At 41.0% G+C, this 16,731-nt stretch overlaps 6 protein-coding genes across 10 annotated transcripts; 5 read left to right on the top strand and 1 right to left on the bottom strand.

Moving 5' to 3' along the window:
* Positions 1 to 97: 97 nt before the first annotated feature.
* LOC104939637 (sphingomyelin synthase-related protein 1) lies at positions 98 to 7,207 on the bottom strand. 4 transcript variants are annotated; one of them, XR_003462227.1, is made up of 7 exons: positions 7,093 to 7,207; positions 3,277 to 3,903; positions 3,095 to 3,190; positions 2,890 to 3,007; positions 2,569 to 2,719; positions 1,463 to 1,858; positions 98 to 1,314 (listed from the first exon to the last, which is right to left on the bottom strand). XR_003462227.1 is itself a non-coding variant. In XM_010756197.3 (7 exons), exons 3-7 carry the CDS (start codon positions 3,897 to 3,899, stop codon positions 1,554 to 1,556), a joined length of 1,293 nt encoding a protein of 430 aa, XP_010754499.2. In that variant the 5' UTR covers positions 3,900 to 3,903; positions 6,629 to 6,831; positions 7,093 to 7,191; the 3' UTR covers positions 98 to 1,553. The 4 variants fall into 4 exon arrangements, 3 of the variants coding, with proteins under 3 accessions (XP_010754499.2, XP_010754507.2, XP_010754513.2); XM_010756197.3 differs by adding an exon at positions 6,629 to 6,831 and having other exon boundaries at positions 98 to 1,858; positions 7,093 to 7,191; XM_010756205.3 differs by having other exon boundaries at positions 98 to 1,858.
* Positions 7,208 to 7,337: 130 nt separating this feature from the next.
* On the top strand, positions 7,338 to 8,415 carry LOC104940137 (dual specificity protein phosphatase 13). The gene is made up of 3 exons (XM_019259597.2): positions 7,338 to 7,824; positions 7,899 to 8,113; positions 8,188 to 8,415. The coding sequence occupies exons 1-3, from the start codon at positions 7,601 to 7,603 to the stop codon at positions 8,394 to 8,396; spliced, it is 648 nt and encodes a 215-aa protein (XP_019115142.2). The 5' UTR covers positions 7,338 to 7,600; the 3' UTR covers positions 8,397 to 8,415.
* Positions 8,416 to 8,807: 392 nt separating this feature from the next.
* On the top strand, positions 8,808 to 10,009 carry LOC104940126 (dual specificity protein phosphatase 13). Its single transcript, XM_010756686.3, has 3 exons — positions 8,808 to 8,964; positions 9,135 to 9,352; positions 9,438 to 10,009. Exons 1-3 carry the CDS (start codon positions 8,840 to 8,842, stop codon positions 9,647 to 9,649), a joined length of 555 nt encoding a protein of 184 aa, XP_010754988.3. The 5' UTR covers positions 8,808 to 8,839; the 3' UTR covers positions 9,650 to 10,009.
* Positions 10,010 to 10,910: 901 nt separating this feature from the next.
* On the top strand, positions 10,911 to 13,035 carry LOC104940116 (dual specificity protein phosphatase 13-like). Its single transcript, XM_010756677.3, has 4 exons — positions 10,911 to 10,977; positions 12,227 to 12,352; positions 12,463 to 12,698; positions 12,798 to 13,035. Exons 2-4 carry the CDS (start codon positions 12,228 to 12,230, stop codon positions 13,019 to 13,021), a joined length of 585 nt encoding a protein of 194 aa, XP_010754979.2. The 5' UTR covers positions 10,911 to 10,977; position 12,227; the 3' UTR covers positions 13,022 to 13,035.
* A 9-nt stretch (positions 13,036 to 13,044) lies between these two features.
* Positions 13,045 to 14,097, top strand: LOC109138673 (dual specificity phosphatase DUPD1). The gene is made up of 3 exons (XM_019259602.2): positions 13,045 to 13,225; positions 13,312 to 13,529; positions 13,643 to 14,097. The coding sequence occupies exons 1-3, from the start codon at positions 13,062 to 13,064 to the stop codon at positions 13,861 to 13,863; spliced, it is 603 nt and encodes a 200-aa protein (XP_019115147.2). The 5' UTR covers positions 13,045 to 13,061; the 3' UTR covers positions 13,864 to 14,097.
* Positions 14,098 to 14,362: 265 nt separating this feature from the next.
* LOC104940110 (dual specificity phosphatase DUPD1) lies at positions 14,363 to 16,055 on the top strand. Of its 2 annotated transcripts, none has more exons than XM_027277364.1 (4): positions 14,363 to 14,564; positions 15,107 to 15,297; positions 15,382 to 15,605; positions 15,695 to 16,055. In XM_027277364.1, the coding sequence occupies exons 2-4, from the start codon at positions 15,119 to 15,121 to the stop codon at positions 15,916 to 15,918; spliced, it is 627 nt and encodes a 208-aa protein (XP_027133165.1). In that variant the 5' UTR covers positions 14,363 to 14,564; positions 15,107 to 15,118; the 3' UTR covers positions 15,919 to 16,055. The 2 variants fall into 2 exon arrangements, with proteins under 2 accessions (XP_027133165.1, XP_027133164.1); XM_027277363.1 differs by having other exon boundaries at positions 14,366 to 14,564; positions 15,110 to 15,297.
* Positions 16,056 to 16,731: the final 676 nt, after the last annotated feature.

A 16,731-nucleotide genomic window follows, 5' to 3' on the forward strand; every position in this document is an offset into this window, starting at 1 on the left:
ATCAGTAGGCCAAAGTTATATCACTGGTTAAAGGCACGCCCTGTTGAATTTTTAATCACTGTATGTTTAGAGTGACGCACATAAAACAAAACAGGATTTAGATCATATTTATACTCGACTTTATTCACCGAATGCAAAAAGAAACACATTAGTGAAAAAGCAGCCAAGGAAGCAGTCAGGCTGACATATAAAATCTGTTTTCTGTTACTGCTATCTGTAAACTTTTATTGCTGAGCCAATAGGCAGAGATAGACAGAGCCACAAACTGTAAACAATTACTGAGAGGATATAGTTTTGATCAACCATGACATAGTAAACATTTCGAAACTTTGTTATCCGGCTGTCTGCTGTAATAACATCTTTGTACTGTGCAATAGAGAAGACAATATACTTCAGCAAAACCCAGCTCCATACATTTCTATAGTCATTACATAATTAACAATCTGTAAAAAATTAGAAAAGCATAACACATTATAAAATTAAGATAAAGAAATAATTATACTAAGGGCTGATTGGCAACACTGAACATTACAGTGAATGTTCAGATATTTGGTTGAGTTTAACTGTGAATGTAGGAAGCCATACAATCCAACAGAGCTGCAGAATTCACTTTATAAAGTGTAAATAAAACAAAACTATAAAAAAGGAGAGAACGGGAAGCATTTTTTCTGTTGAACATCAGAAGAAACAACTGCTCCTTTGGTAAGTTACCAAAGAGGATGTGTCACCAAACAGTCATTGAAACAACTCCCAAGAAATCACCCTGAATTACATTAAATGCTGACAACCCAACCCATTAGTGAACTTTAAACATCCCCAAAGTGGAACATGAACAACGAACATTATCATTTAAAGGCAAATTAAATCTCCAAGAAAATTATCTGCTCATGTGGCTTATAGGCTCCGTAATTAACCAGATGTCTGTTTTTTTTTTTGGCACTGTGACGTTAAATATAAAGAAAACTGTTCAGCATTTTGGAAAATACACTTAATTGCTTTCTTGCTAAGACTTGGATGAGTAGATCAACACCATTCTCAAATTTGTATGCTCAATATGATGCCACTGCCAGCAGCTGATTAACTTAGCTTATCATTAAAATGGGAAACAGCTAGCCTGTCTCTGTCCAATGGTAAAATAATTCACTACCAGCATCTTTAAAAATCTGTACAAATTTAAATAGTTAATTATTGAGCTTCAAAGGTGCTGGTACTGTAGGGGTTTTCTTCAAAACAGAGCCAGACTAGCTGTATCCCAGTTTCCAGTCTATATGCTAAGCTTTTACTTCATATATAAACCAACAGAGATGAGAGTTGTATCAATCGTCTCATACAACTTTTGGATATTTCTCAAAATGTCAAACTATTCCTTTGAGAACAAGATCAGTTGACAAAATAAAGATCATCTATTTATACAAATGAAGAGGGGGGGAAAAATCCCACGTAATAAAGTTATAACCATCCAAAGAAGCAGCATCTCAAGTAAAATGTTCTCCATTCAAGCTTTAATATGACAGTCCATGCACTTTGCAGCTGATGAGCTTTGAAAGAATATCCTATCCAATGAGAGACTTCATGAATGCGGGTTTGCTGAAGGGCCAGTGGTACTGGTTGGGGACAGGTCCGTTCACGTTGCATTCAAAAAAGGAGAACATGGGGAACCAAATGCGCGCTCTCCGGCTATGCTGGTAGGCACGGGTGTTGGCTAAGGTGTGATAGTAGAGGAAGAGGCGAGTGGTGATGTAGAAGGCGATGAATACATCGATGGAGTAGTGCTCATGAGCTGCCAGGATGAAGAAAATCCCAAACAGGTTTAACACCCAGGAGATGGTGTGAATCATATTCCAGGTTCGTGGAGTGTCTGCAAGTGAGAGAAATCATTAAAGTGTGAGATTTTTCATAGTGACAACAATACCATAAAAAAGACCAACAATGAACTGATCCTACGAAGTATCAGTATTTGTGTAACCAAAGTCTGATGTAGCATAAACATAAAGGATGAACTGTAGTTTCTGTGTAGATCATCCTGCTGATGTAAATACTGACTTACACATGCAAATGTGTATTAGTCTGCTGCTGAACGTAGTCAACAAAGGCATCATTTATTCCTGTTTCAGTGGTAAATGTTAGAAACTACGGTACCCAGCGTATCCAAAGTCTGATACAGCTTATTAGTTTTATAGAGCTCCACTAAAAAACAATTAAAAATACACCAGTGAGACACTGTTGCACTGGGTGACATCATCCTCCATTATGATGAACATGGGCACTATTTGTTCTGCTGCTGTGAATTCTGCTTAGTACACTAAATTGATCCACAGCAAAGTCCTCCAAAAATGCACTATTAACTCCTATTTAAGTGATGTTTGCTAAAAAAAACATAGTGCACAGCTGTTTATAGAAATTACTGAGCCATACTGAGATTTCCTCAACAGGAACCAACAGGCACAGGCAGAGGAGGGAAGTCAGGCTTGCACATTATTGGTTTTAAATATTTCATATGTTTTCTTGATGATAAGAAAAATAAAGAATAACATCTACCAAGCCAAGCCAAACAATATCAACACTCACATTCAGTGACAAAAAAGTTGAGCATTGTGATGACAACAGTGTGTCCACTGAACATGTAGTCTCCACACGTTTGGACGCCTGTCAGAGTCATCCCAAATCCACTCCAGATGGCTAGTGCCCTTTGTATCTTTCCCAAGGTATCGCCGTACGTCTAGGGAACAGAAGATCAGCTGTCAGTCGTGCTGTGATTCACGGCGGTTCATCAGTTATCACAGTGGGAAAACACTGCAACCAATAGCAACAAGAATCTAGCTAGACACTCCAGATCTGAAAGTGGCAATTCACATCTAATCTGCACCTAATCTCATGCGTGCTTCTCACCTTACTGGCGCACTTGAGGTGCTGCCCAGGCACAGAGAGAGAGGTGACAAACATAGTGCAGCATCGAAGTAAAAACACAGTTCCCATGAGAGAACACAGGCGTCTGAAGAGAATAGACCTAAAATAGAGGGAAAAACATCTCATTCCTTGTCCAGCACTTCATAACTTAGTTGCATGATGGGAATAGCTGGAACTGTGTGACTACCTGTGTTTGTGGAGGAGCAGGATTAACAGAAACATGTAACACAGGATGACACCACAGGCTTCAGCCATTGCAAAAGCCCAAGGGATTCTGGGAACACTGTCAGAGAACAGAACATGTATCAGTGTGTAGATTAGATATGTGTGCAGGAGAATGAACTATGAACTGGAAACATGCACTTATACCTGTCCAGAAAAATGTCAGGCAGTGGTGGGTATGTCCTTGTGTCTGGGACACGTTCGTGTACAAGGACCATGACAAAAGATGTGAATCCAAACACAAAAAAGACATATACGGAACTGATGACCGTCTTCCACACCTCCGGGTCCAATCTACCAGCCAGGTGCTGCCTACACCTCCCGTTGGAGTGTGTATGACACAGTGCCGCTCCTGAACCGTATCCAGATCTATCACCATTCCTCAGCCGCAGCTCAGTCCCATTACAGGAGCGCTCACTGCCGTTATACCTCCTATCAGCTCCGTCACAGCTCCACTCGATCCCTGCGCCAGCCAGCATAAGCCCAGCAGGGATACTGTCTGTAGGCCGGAGACCCAGCTCCTCTAGCTGGGCCTGGTTCTGTCTCTGGAGACGGCGGAGGGCTATGGTCAGCCTCTTGATGTCTCCCAGCACAGTGAGGCCCAGTGGAGGTCCACGCAGGTCGGCCTCAGTCAGAGCCAGCAGGCTGAGGCCATCCAGGCGGTGCTGGGTGCACAATAACTCCACATACTCCCCGAATCCTTCTTCCTGCAGCCACTGGGCGACCTGCTTACAGCTCCAGGTGCTCACACTGTCTTCTGACGGTGCCATGCCACTGCAGAAACAGACATGCACAGGGTTAATTCATAGAGGACTTGATTTCATCACTGCCTTTGTCACTTTAGGTCCTATTGTTTGAATGTAAAACTGCCTGAAACTCACCTAATGACCTTACAACTCAATTTGCATGCAACCAATTGCCCCACTGTATAAATGAGCTAAGGCTGCTATTAACAATCACTTTAATTAGCAGTTAATCTACTCATTACTCTCTCAGTTAATCAATTTATTATAGGTCAGAAAATAGCATGATCACAAAGAACACAAAAAAACAGAAAATCCTCACATTGGACGAGCAGGAAAAAACATATTCTTGGTGTTTTTACATGAAAACGTACTCCAGCAATTATTGGATTATCAAGATAGTTGCAGTCAATAGATAATCGACTTGTTGTTTCAGCTCTGAGGATGAGCTGCTCTGTCATTTGTTCTGTGAGTAGCTCACTTACTCAGAGCCACTCTGTGTGTGTTCAACCAAACACACCATGACCCAAACACCAACAAAAGATTTGAGTTATTTTGTCAACAGGCTGCAACTAATGACTGCTTCCATTATTTTATTTTAAACCAATCAATGTGTGCTCTGCCATTCAAACTACCCATCTCAATTTACCAGAGCCCAATCTGATGTCTTCATCTAATAGTCCTGAAACGGTAAAAATCTACAATATTACAGCTGAAATGATAAGCCGATTGGTCAACCTGCAAATTTATCGTCAACTATTCTGATAATTAATGAATCATTTCAGTCATTTTTCAAGCCAAACTCTCGATCTGGATTCTCAAAAACGTTCTGCCTTGATCTTTTATGTTATGACAAACTGAATATCTTTGGATTTTAGCCTGTTGATTGTAGTCAAAGAAACAAATCCTCACTCACTGTTGTTTCAGCACTGATATACTCTAATACTACTGTACTGTGAGGCAGGCGTGTGTACGTCGTTTGAGCTCTTACTTGACGTGACCCAGGTCTACACACTGCAGGAAACAAACATACGTGTCAATGCATAAGAATAAACAATGAGCCACTAACCATCCAGAGTTACACAAAACCAGCAGAGTAAGTTCCTCTCCCACAGACTGACTCAGGTACTGATGAAACACTCTTGTTTGCTCGTGTTTTTATCCTTTGACCCTCTGATAAGCTCACCACAGGGCTGCTCGCCCTGTACTCCCTGCTGCTCCAAAGGTCTGTTAAGGGCTGAATATGACCGATACGTGCTGATTGGACAACAGATACAGACTTAAAATTACCCAAGTAAGCAGCTTTCAGTTATCAGTAACGTATGAGGCAGCACTAAGGTCATAGGGAGTCATCAATAAATGCTCATACACAGCTGGTTAGTATTTAAAATGTTACAGTAATTGCATGAGCAGAATTATTCACTGGATCTGGGAACTGCTTCAATTTTAACAAATGATTATTTTCATTCAATCAATCTGATTATTTTCTCAGTTAACAAAATGTCAGAAAATGAACTTTTTTTTTCCAGTCCAAATATTCAGTTTACTATTAAGTAAAACAGAACAAACAGGTAATCCTCATGTGAGCTGATGCGATTATTTAATTAATCAGTTAGTAGACTAAATTAATCATCAGCTGTAACATATTTGACGTTTTCCCAGTGTGAGAGTTTGTTGCTTATATTATATATTATAATAAAGGGATGGTTAGACAATTCAAAACATCTGAAGACTTCACCGTGAGTCATGTCAGAGGTGGGATTCAAACCCTAAGAGCTATCAGAAGTCACGGTCTGATTAGACAGGAAACAGCATGAAGAGAGGTGCAAAGAGGACGGAGCACCACGAGGAGCCTGGCGATGGGGCGCCAGGTGATGCTGCCGACCAGCGAGGGGCCACGGCAGCCAGCAGTCCTGATAAGCTGGAGGAACTGACCAGTCTGGTTGAGTCTCTGGTCGACTCGCAGGCATCCAGAGATGACAGGATGGACAAAGAGACAACATGCCAGGAACAGAGGTAGAGAGTTGTGGAGTTGTATTGGAAGGAGATTGGAGTATTGGATTGCGAGTATTATCATTATTGTTGTAAAGTGTTTTGTATGTGTGGAATAAACACACCTCCAGACCGCTCGGGCAAGACCGCTCGGGCAAGTTGACAAGTCACATTTTCCACTTTTTTTCCACTTTTTTCTGATATTTAATAAAATAATAATTCATAATTAAAATATAATAATAATAATAATAATAACTATTAACAGATCAATCAAAAGATATTAGGGGATTAATCAATAAGAAAAAAAATTACTGTTAGTTGCAGCCCAAATGCATTTTTGCTTGAAAAATTACTTTTAATCTACTGAAGACTGTTTAAGCTCTATTTACAAACAAAAATGTCAGATGTTATTTTAATATAATATCATCATACAGCCCAAATCTTGCATCCTTGTCTCAAAGGCTGAGTTACAATTAAGTCAAACACTTCTTTGTGACTTCCCGGAATGCATTTGAGTGAATGGGTACGAGCGTCAGGTGTAGATTACCAATATTACATCACATTATTGCTGCTTCAAACACAGGAGGAAATTCATCGGTAAGCTTAGGTTGGTCATAACTCCTCCCAACAACTAAACTCTGTTGTATGCCATCAATAATGCACATTATATGGTAGCAGGCTGCCAGTGAAGGATCCATACAGAACAATACCAGATTCAGCTAATCAGCTGATCAGTATTAAATATTTACATGTCAGTAACTCACCTGGGTAGCTGCTGCTCCGTCTCCCTCCAGAGAGATACAAGTTATTTTTAAACTAGCCTCTAGATTTTACTGGCAACATCCTGTGGCTTCTCTGCCTGTGGCTTTACTTGGGGATTCATAAGTGCCATGTCAGCTTGTTTGGCTGGCTTACAGTGAGTCACAGTGACACACAGCTGTGTGAGAGAAAGCCTTTCAGTGTGGTGCTGTGTGACAGAGAGGGACACACAATTTGACAAAGGGCTCATAGTCTGTTCATCACAGGCTCACAATGCAGCACTAGACTGCTACATTTCATCTCCAGAGACTCACATGAATCATAAATTCATGATGGTGTGGAAAAGTTAAAAACATCTTGACATGAACAAAAAGTAGAAAGGAGAACACACAAACTCACAGAAAGTACATTTAGTCACTTTAAACTTACTTTAAAAGATCATAATAAACATTAAAGTCAGCTCTCTTACCATGAATCCACTGTCACTGTGCCGTCAGAGGGTGTGGATGAGCTATCTGTGTCAACTCGCAGGACTTTTTCATAGGCAACATGCTTCTGACAACTAGGCAACACCAAACAGGAAGAGGTAATAATACACAGCACCAGTAAAGAAGAGCTGGTGGCTCCATCCAAGGCTGCTACTTTAATCACACTGACATCTGCTGGTCACATTTAGAGAAAACTAGGATCTGTTTACAGGTTATTTTTCTCTAGATCCCCCCCAAAAAGATGTATTCCCTGGACTGCTTGATTTGAACTTGACAAAAAAAAGCACAAGCAGTGAGTTTTCAAAGCAGTGATGTAATTTTAAACACATCTCCATGTGTGAGGGTCCTGTCTGAGAGTCTGTGCCAAACTGCACCACCTGTTTTTGACAGTCAGAGTTTGAGTGATGCAGCAACCGAAGCGAGGGCGACAGACAGCAGCGTGACTTAGTTTGATGGCAATAACGAGAAGAGTTTCCTCCAAGCTTACAGATGACAGACAAGAAACCAACCCCAGATGCTGTAGATGTGGTGAGATGTCAACCACAAGTCAATGTCAGCAACACAGAAACAGAAGAAGAAGGAAAAAAGTGCCCATGTGCAAACAGGACGTGGAAGACCCCGTCTCTCCAGGAGCTGGAGGAGGTTTTACACTCAGCTCCACGCTCCTGTCGCCACGGAGATGAGGTGTGGCCGAATCTGTATCTGGGAGACATGTAAGTATCCTAAATTCACACACGTGTGCCTGAATTGTTACCTATGTATGAATAAAAAATGTGTTATTTGTCAGGTTTATGTCTCACGATAAGCTTGGGCTGTGGCAGCTGGGCGTCACTCACGTGTTGAATGCATCGCATGGAAAACTGTGCTGTAAGGGGAGTGATGATTTTTATGGAACCACAGTAAAATACTACGGAGTCCCAGCCAACGACCTGCCAACATTTGACCTTTCACCTTTTTTCTACCCTGCTGCTGAGTTCATTCACCAGGCTTTGACGTCAGGAGGTAAGCTGCCTCACACATTCCCCCAGAGGTGACACCACACAGAGACGCCCTGACGTGTCTTTTATGATTTCCAGGAAAGGTGTTTGCCCACTGCGCCGTGGGTGTGAGTCGCTCGGCTGCTTTGGTCCTAGCCTACCTGATGATTCATCACCACCTGAGTCTTCTGTCCTCTGTGCGCTGTGTGCAACAGAAACGCTGGATCTTTCCAAACAGAGGCTTCCTGCGACAGCTTATAGCTCTAGACCAAAAACTGCAGGGCGAAGGATTGCATGAGGGAAAGTGAACAACCCTGCAAAAGAAATCAACAGAATAATCCTCTCTTTGTCAGCAGAAGTCAATGTACTCTTTCACGCCACATGAGAATCTCCATTTGTACCATTTACTGTATGTATACACTGAACAATTCAACTATGTCCACCCCTCTCCTCCCTTGCCTGCTCCTGATATAACAGAGAGAGTCCCCATCGCTGCCATTCTCAACCCCACCGGACCTTTGCCATCAGAGAACAGACCAATCAATGCAATAGCAATGTTAAATAACTCTACATCCAGTTAGAGAGAACTCACTGAACACTGAGAGCTAATTTTGGAGCCAAGGGGCATTCAAACAACCACCTGCTCACGTCTCTCACTGAGCTGCAGAGTCTGGCGGTGAAGAGACAGTGGACACAAACAGCAGGAGCAGTGTTGGGGACTGTTTGGAGGAGCACTCCGTGTCCCGGGAGAATGTCAGAGAGTAATCAGCCACAGGACCTGGCACTCATTAAAGAGCTGGAGCTCATCTTGGATTCCTGCACACTGGAGCTCACACCAGTGGATGAAGTCTGGCCCAACCTGTACATAGGAAATGTGTGAGTGCCTTGTGTTTGTAGAATCTGTCTCAGGGAAGCCGTCATGACCTCTGCAAGAGAGAAATTGATCAGTTTTATAGTCCTGTTAAAGTGCAGTCCCTGTGTAAGTGTTACTGTCTTACATCTTTTCTCTTCGTTTCCTGTTTGTCTCCTTTTTGTGTGTTTTCCAGGGCTGTAGCACAGAATAGAAAGACATTACATAAGCTCGGCATCACTCATGTCCTCAACGCAGCGCACTCCAAGCAGGGAAGCATCGGTGACCAGAGTTTTTACGGGAACACCTGCGTTTATTACGGCATCTCAGCAGAGGATTCAGACCACTTTGATCTCAGCCAGTACTTCAAACCTGCAGCTGACTTCATACACAAAGCCCTGAAGAGCAAAGACGGTACAGTATATATATGTGTCATCCATTGTCCCATCAAAACTGTTATAGTTTAGTACATTTTCTCTACTTTCATCCTACTCTACAGGAAAAGTGCTGGTGCATTGCATCATGGGAATGAGTCGATCAGCCACTCTGGTCTTGGTGTACCTGATGCTGCGGCAGCGTCTCACCCTGAGAGATGCTCTGAGGCGCGTCATCAAAAAACGAGCCATTTACCCCAACCAGAACTTCCTGTCTCTCCTCCTCAAGCTGGATGAGCAGCTTACATTCAAACGGAGGATTTGTCCTCTTCTCTGACATCCCTCTTTCTCTCTTTTCCCACCTCCTTCATCACATTAGTCACTTTAAGACCTCTCTCCCTTTTCCATGTGTTACACTCTTCTCTCATCCGTACAGACAACATCTGTATAATAATGATTTGCTGTCAGAATGTGTATTTTGTAGTTAGAGGTGTGAGTTTGATGGTGGAGTGATTTTTAAATTCCATATTTCTATTTTTAAGTTTCACTCCTGGGTTCGTCATCGATTGTGTTGTGTTGATATTGTAAATATCCAAGTACAGTCTCATATTTCTCTGAGGTTTGTTTTTCATATTATTCAAACTGTATTCAAATGTTACCTGCCAATGTTGTCAGGCGCGCCTACGAGCTTTGTACATACAGCTTTATGTCTTGTTGTGAATGTTGATTAAAGACATTTTATGATATTCCATTGAAATATTTTGATTGGATGGATATAAAATGAGTGTTAAACTAACTAACCAACTTTTTTAATTTTATTTGAAACTATATGCACATTAGAGTTTTGAACAGGACCTTGCTGTTCTTCCATAATCTTTTAAACCTGAGAGTTTGTTTATGGTTTCAGCCAGATCATTTCACATTAACACGGACATGTCTTCTCTAATCTAGATGGATTTTAATGTATGGACTATCACAACTGAGAGTAATGTACTGTAACTAGAAATCAGTCATTTTATTTTGATGACAAAACAAATTAGAACAATATATTATGACTATGCAAAAAAAGAGAAAAGATTGCCTCCCCCCAAAAAAAGAAACAAGAGAAATGTGGCTTGAATTCTTTCAGGCTGTAGCTGACGTTATGTTAACTGTCTTTTCATATTCGTGACAGGAGTCACAATGTGCCTGTACTTGTTGCAACATGCTATGAGAATAACCTTTGGCAGATTAGATTTATGATAAATGATTCAGTATGACGTAATCAACAGAACAAATACAGCTGAAGTTAACACTGTTGAATGTTATTCACAGGCTGATCATGTTTCTTAAAGCAGCAGAGCAGCAGGCGTTTCTCTGCTCATGGGCAGCAGCATGGACACACATGCATTCAGCGGTGTATTACATAACAGTCTGTGGTCATGGAAAATACATAAGTGAGCTAAAGCTCACAGCATAGTAACATATTGTTTATAAGTATCAGACTTAAAAGTGCCCAAACTGCTGATAAACGCATTCTGCATGATGTTTTGATACTAATGAGTGTATGATTACACAGTTATAAAAGGAAACAGGCCACAGTTATATATGTGTGTTCATGTGCGTGTGTGTTTACAGAGAAACAGAGTGAGCACAGGAGAAGAGTTTGCGGTGCCTTAATGGGAGGTAAGTTCATATGATTCAGAGTTAAAACAGGTTAGTCCTCATTTAACCCTGAGGATCATGTAAACTAGAAAACTTTGTATATAATCTAACTAATCTGCAGAACATACTTTATACAAAGTCAAGGCTTTGTGTACATATGTGCTTTCTGTATGTCTGTGTCAGTGGTGGAACAGTGGAAATAAGTCAGTTTACTCAAGTACTGTACAAATTTGACTTGTACTCTGTTCTTTCTTTTCATGCCACTTTGTACGTCTACTCCTGTCCTCCACTACATATGAATAATAAAATCAAAATATTGTACTTTACCTGTACTACTTTACTTCACTACAAATATTTGACAGCTCTAGTTTATAGTTATTTTGCAATTTTGCATACAAAACATACAAACTAAATACATTAATAAATACATTTCCCATCAGTTTATACAGGTTGAGCTGAACTGATTAGTTGATTAATCTGTTGGCCAGCTGACAGAAAATTAACACTTTGATGAAATCATTTTTCCTTCAAAAACATTTCATGGTTCCTGCTTCACAAATATGAAGATTTGCTGCTTTACTTTTTCTTTTTCTTTTTTTTTAAAGATATTTTTGTTGGCCTTTTCAAGCTTTTTATTGGACAGAGACAGCTGAAGAGTGACGGGAATGTGGGGAGAGAGAGATGGGGAATGACATGCAGCAAAGGGCCGCAGGTCGGATTCAAACCCTGGGCCGCTGCAGCAGGGACTGAGCCTTCGTACACGGGGCGGATGCTCTTCCAACTAAGCTAAATGACACCCTGCTACTTTACCTTTTAATTATTCTAATATAAAAAAAGAATATTATTTATTTATATTTATTTATATTACTGTAATCATTTTACATTGTTGGTTGGACAAAACAAACACTGTGAAGGTGTCACTTTGGGTAATCGTGACGTTATTTTTCACGATTTTCAGTACGTTTGCAAAAAAAACACACAGTGAATCAATTAAAATAATCAGCAGATTAATACATAATGAAAATAATCATTAGTTCCAGTCCAAATCAAAAGAGTGAAAACAGCTTCACCTCAGCCAACAGTAAAATTCTGCTTCAACATAAATGTACTTTCATTTTTAATACGTTAAGCACATTTTCCTGATTATATTTGAATGAAGGACTTTTACTTGTTGTATATGTACTTTTACTTAATGTAAATAATCTGAATACTTCCTTCACCGCTGGTTTGTGTGTGTGTGTGTGTGTGTGTGTGTGTGTGTGTGTGTCAGTATGTCTCTTAGGAATCCACCATATGAACCCCCCTCTGTCTCAGAGCTGCAGGAGTTCCTGCTGGCAGACAGACGGCCCACCGGACATGTCAATCAAGTCTGGCCAAACCTGTACTTAGGCAACGAGTAGGTTCACGTACAGTAACACACACGCACACACACACACACACACACAAACACACACAAACACAAACATCCCTCACTCATACAGACATGAATGTGTGATCATGTTTCAGGGTGGCGGCTCGTGACAAGGGCACTCTCCAAAGTCTGGGCATAACTCACATTGTAAATGCTGCTCATGGACCCCACAACCCCGGCCCCTGTTTCTACGTCAACACAGGCCCACGTTTCTACAGAGACATGACGGTGGATTATTATGGGGTGGAGGCTGATGATGCAATAGAGTTCATCCTTAGTCCTTTCTTTTACCCGACAGCACGATACATCAGAGCTGCACTGACCATGGGAGGTCATGCTTGCATTTGATTTTGCATGTGTATAATAAAGTGGACAAAGAGAGTCTGTTTTTCTGCTTATCTGATTCTGACAACAAATTTCCCTGTACTAGGACGTGTGTTTGTCCACTGTCTGATGGGTGTGAGCCGCTCTGCAACACTGGTCCTGGCCTTCCTAATGATTATCGAGGGCCTGAGGCTGCAGGAGGCGGTGGCTGCCGTCAGGCCGCACAGAGACATCTGTCCTAACCCAGGCTTCCTGCAGCAGCTCCGACGCCTTGACATGAGCCTGGAGAGGGAAAGAAGGAGGAGGCAACAACAGGCCCAAATGCTGTAAAGACACAAACAGACACACACAAAGCCATAAACATCAACATATGCACACAGACACACACACACATGTTTATCAATACAGAGGTCACTCAGCCACTCAGGAGGAGGAAAAACCATCTCTGACAGAGCTGAGGCAAATTCTCTGGATGAACAGGAAGCCGGTGGCACCTGTCAACCAAGTTTGGCCCAATCTGTACATCGGAGATGAGTGAGTTGAAAAATCACAACCAGCAGCTTGAAATACTGTAGAAAGATATCACAATAAATCAGTTTACGTGTGCTGTGTGTCTGCAGGTCCGTGGCACGAGACAAAACCACACTCTCATCTATGGGTGTGACTCACATACTGAATGCTGCAGCAGGTCGACACCGGATTAATACAGGTCAGCAGTTCTACAGTGATCTTGAAGTGGAATACCACAGCGTCGAAGCTGCAGACCATCCGGAGTTTGACCTCCGACCTTTCTTCAATTCTGCTGCACAGTTCATTGACAGTGCTCTGAAGAAAGGCGGTCAGTGCTCTCCTTTTTGAGGGGACAAAAACAACTCAAACACATCTAAAATCTCTCTTCCTCCTTTACTCCAGTCAAGTGTTATTAAACACACCAATCGATATATCTTCCAGGGAAGGTGTTTGTGCACTGTGCCATGGGTGTCAGTCGCTCTGGAGCCTTGGTTCTCGCCTATCTGATGATCTGCTGGGGCTTGTCGTTATCAGAGGCCATCATCGCGGTGCGCCTGAACCGAGACATTGGACCCAACTCTGGTTTTCTGGAGCAGCTCAGGCAGCTGGAGCTGAGCCTTAGACAGGTCACAGAGGAAGACAACAGTGACACATCATCATGACAGTGAACCTGCTTGGGGACATGCTATTTCACCCTAGTCAGGCACCTGTTTTATTTAAACGCATTTCCTGTTATAACTCTGGCAAATGGAAAGGTCATCTGTTGGAAGAAAAGCTCAGTCATGTAGACTAAAATAAACAACTGAATACTTCATTTTACATCTCCGGAAATAACTCCTCACACCTGTCCACAAATTACTGACATGCTTATAACACATTATGACAATAATGCAACATGCCACTCTTATTAAACTTATTTCATTTATTTTTCTGCCATTGTTTCTCATGATTCAGTGTGTTTCTTTACCATACAGGCTAAAGGAAGAGCAATCAATGTCACATTAGAGGACTCAGATTACACAGAGAAAAGCTGTGAGAAAAGCATGTGTGTGTGTGTGTGTGTGTGTGTGTGTGTGTGTGTGTGTATGTGCGCGTGACTTGTTGAGGTCAGGTGTTGTAGCCCAGCTGCCTAAAAATATCAACTTAAACACAGAGCCTGAGAGAGCAGTTACCATTCCAGATCTGTCTTTCAGTATTCGTGTTGTAGTGTGGAAGGAAGTTTCTCTCGTTGACACACACACACACACACACACACACACACACACACGCACACATTTCACACATGTCCACTGAGGACGAGCGGAGGTGCTGGTCTGCGATCCCGCTGAAGAACTTTAAGGAAGGCTTTAAACACAAGAAAGAGGTAAGTCGTTTTTTTTCTATATGTTTTATTATCACTTTATTATAACGATCAACCTTATTTATTTATTTATTTATTTCCTGTGTTGTAAATTCTGCCATTTACTTCCCCAGTAAAACGTTGTAAAAATCTTTGTATGTAAGAACATTTTTTATTGATTTGTATGTATTGTTTTATATACTTATGTATAGGTAAGATACATTAATCTATGTCTAAATTTATTTCATAAGTCAGTGAAATGCATTAAATCCATTTGCTTCCTTCATCCTCCATACTTCTGCTATAGCTAGTTATCATACTGTATAGGGTTTTATGCAACCATTATTTTTCATTACTGAATAATCTTCTGATTGTTTTCTTCCATTGATTGTTAGATCTATAAAATGTCAAAAAAAAAAGTTTTGTCAAATTTCTCAAAGAAATTAATTTTAATGTCAGAGAAAGTAAATAACCAGCAGTGGTGTTCACAAATAAAAGGCTGTATTTTATCAGATTGTGACTTTAATAATTAACAATGTTTGTGTGTGTTTGTGTTTCCTGGACAGCAGAGGTGAGTCATGTCCTCCTGTGTGGTGAATTCCAGGAGCAAGAATCCATATGCAGCAGTGCGGGTGGACCCAGAAAGTGATTACATCACACCGGGAACATTAGACCTGGAGCAGCTGTTCTGGACCGGCACCGGGGCTCAGTATGCACATGTCAACCAGGTCTGGCCCAGGGTCTACATCGGGGACGAGTGAGTAAATGCACACAGAGACTACATGTGTATTGTATAAATTTGACAAAATTCACGATGACATCTTGAGTCTGTGTGTTGCAGGAAAACAGCTCTGGAGCGTGCGGGCCTGAAGAATCTGGGTGTTACACATATCCTTAATGCAGCAGAGGGAAAGTGGAATAATGTTCTGACTGGTGCTGATTACTACAGCGACATGGACATCCAGTACTATGGTGTAGAGGCTGATGACAAACCCACCTTCAACATCTCACAGTACTTCTGCCCTGCAACCCAGTTCATCCATGAGGCCCTCAGTCACCCTCAGAGTGAGTCTTGGAGGAAATCAAATCATTTTCTGGAGAAGGAGCTTCAATGTTTTCTCTTTCTAATGAATCTTTACTTCATTTTGTTCCAGACAAGGTGCTGGTGCACTGTGTGATGGGTCGAAGCAGATCAGCCACTCTAGTTTTGGCCTACCTGATGATGAAACACAGCTTATCTGTGGTGGACGCTATTGAGCATGTGCGACAGCGCCGCTGCATCCTTCCCAATCATGGCTTCCTGAAACAGCTCAGAGCTTTGGACATCACATTACAGGAGGAGAGGCTGAGACAAAAAAGAGAGATGCAAGACCAATAGTACATCATAGATAGATAGTATGCCTGTACCTCTTCAGTTTTAATTCTGAATTTATCTCAGTTCTACAAAAACATCCTTTATGTTTATTATTAACTATTGTGTCATTAAACTGTGTTTTGTTTTATACAACCATGTCATGTCAGTCTCACAAGTTCAAATGTGAAATTAAAGAATTAGTTGTTGTTGTTCTTGTTTTAAAGTTTTTATGTATTTAGACTCTTAAATTTAACTTAAATAAAAGTATGAATATCACACTAAAAAATAAAAAAAGATCCTGCAATGAAAATGTTACTTTTGTAAAAGAATGTATATTATAAACAGGAAAATATACAGAAAGTCAGAAAAGTAAAACTACTTGCAAAATGTTCCCTGTGACTGTTATACAGTTATATATCATAGGATTATAGTTTACTTTTAAATTAATTGTATATATACAAGCAGCAAATCTGTTTTGCTTGAAAATGACAGATGATTAATAGTCTGTCAGTTTACTAATTAAGTCTAATCTTATTAATACAATTTAATATATAATTTAAAGTCAATGTTGCCCTTAGAGGTAGCGTGTAGAATTTAGTGCCATCTTGTGGTGAACTGAAAAGCCCTCACCTCTCCGTCTTGATTCAAGCAAGGTGAAATTACAGTGGCCGTGAAAGGAAAAAAGGGTCCTATGTAGAGCCAGTGTTTGGTTTGTCCCTTCTGGGCTGCTGTAGAAACAAAGTGGTTCAAAATGGCAGACTCCATGGAAGAGGACCCGCTCTCTCTGTAGATATAAAAGTCTCATTTTAAGGTAACAATGAATGTAACAATTCTTAT

This window comes from Larimichthys crocea, chromosome III, assembly GCF_000972845.2.
Source record: "Larimichthys crocea isolate SSNF chromosome III, L_crocea_2.0, whole genome shotgun sequence".
NCBI lineage: Eukaryota > Metazoa > Chordata > Actinopteri > Sciaenidae > Larimichthys > Larimichthys crocea.

Coding starts and splice junctions, on each gene's coding strand:
- LOC104939637 (XM_010756205.3), bottom strand. CDS start 3,899: ATGGCACCGTCAGAAGACAGTGTGAGCACCTGGAGCTGTAAGCAGGTC. Junction 3,008..3,094: donor CTGCTCCTCCACAAACACAG/GTAGTCACACAG, acceptor CCTCTATTTTAG/GTCTATTCTCTTCAGACGCC. Junction 1,859..2,568: donor CAACTTTTTTGTCACTGAAT/GTGAGTGTTGAT, acceptor TCTCACTTGCAG/ACACTCCACGAACCTGGAAT.
- LOC104940137 (XM_019259597.2), top strand. CDS start 7,601: ATGACAGACAAGAAACCAACCCCAGATGCTGTAGATGTGGTGAGATGT. Junction 7,825..7,898: donor AATCTGTATCTGGGAGACAT/GTAAGTATCCTA, acceptor GTTATTTGTCAG/GTTTATGTCTCACGATAAGC. Junction 8,114..8,187: donor CCAGGCTTTGACGTCAGGAG/GTAAGCTGCCTC, acceptor TATGATTTCCAG/GAAAGGTGTTTGCCCACTGC.
- LOC104940126 (XM_010756686.3), top strand. CDS start 8,840: ATGTCAGAGAGTAATCAGCCACAGGACCTGGCACTCATTAAAGAGCTG. Junction 8,965..9,134: donor AACCTGTACATAGGAAATGT/GTGAGTGCCTTG, acceptor TGTGTTTTCCAG/GGCTGTAGCACAGAATAGAA. Junction 9,353..9,437: donor AGCCCTGAAGAGCAAAGACG/GTACAGTATATA, acceptor CCTACTCTACAG/GAAAAGTGCTGGTGCATTGC.
- LOC104940116 (XM_010756677.3), top strand. CDS start 12,228: ATGTCTCTTAGGAATCCACCATATGAACCCCCCTCTGTCTCAGAGCTG. Junction 12,353..12,462: donor AACCTGTACTTAGGCAACGA/GTAGGTTCACGT, acceptor ATCATGTTTCAG/GGTGGCGGCTCGTGACAAGG. Junction 12,699..12,797: donor AGCTGCACTGACCATGGGAG/GTCATGCTTGCA, acceptor TCCCTGTACTAG/GACGTGTGTTTGTCCACTGT.
- LOC109138673 (XM_019259602.2), top strand. CDS start 13,062: ATGCACACAGACACACACACACATGTTTATCAATACAGAGGTCACTCA. Junction 13,226..13,311: donor AATCTGTACATCGGAGATGA/GTGAGTTGAAAA, acceptor GTGTGTCTGCAG/GTCCGTGGCACGAGACAAAA. Junction 13,530..13,642: donor CAGTGCTCTGAAGAAAGGCG/GTCAGTGCTCTC, acceptor TATATCTTCCAG/GGAAGGTGTTTGTGCACTGT.
- LOC104940110 (XM_027277364.1), top strand. CDS start 15,119: ATGTCCTCCTGTGTGGTGAATTCCAGGAGCAAGAATCCATATGCAGCA. Junction 15,298..15,381: donor AGGGTCTACATCGGGGACGA/GTGAGTAAATGC, acceptor TGTGTGTTGCAG/GAAAACAGCTCTGGAGCGTG. Junction 15,606..15,694: donor GGCCCTCAGTCACCCTCAGA/GTGAGTCTTGGA, acceptor ATTTTGTTCCAG/ACAAGGTGCTGGTGCACTGT.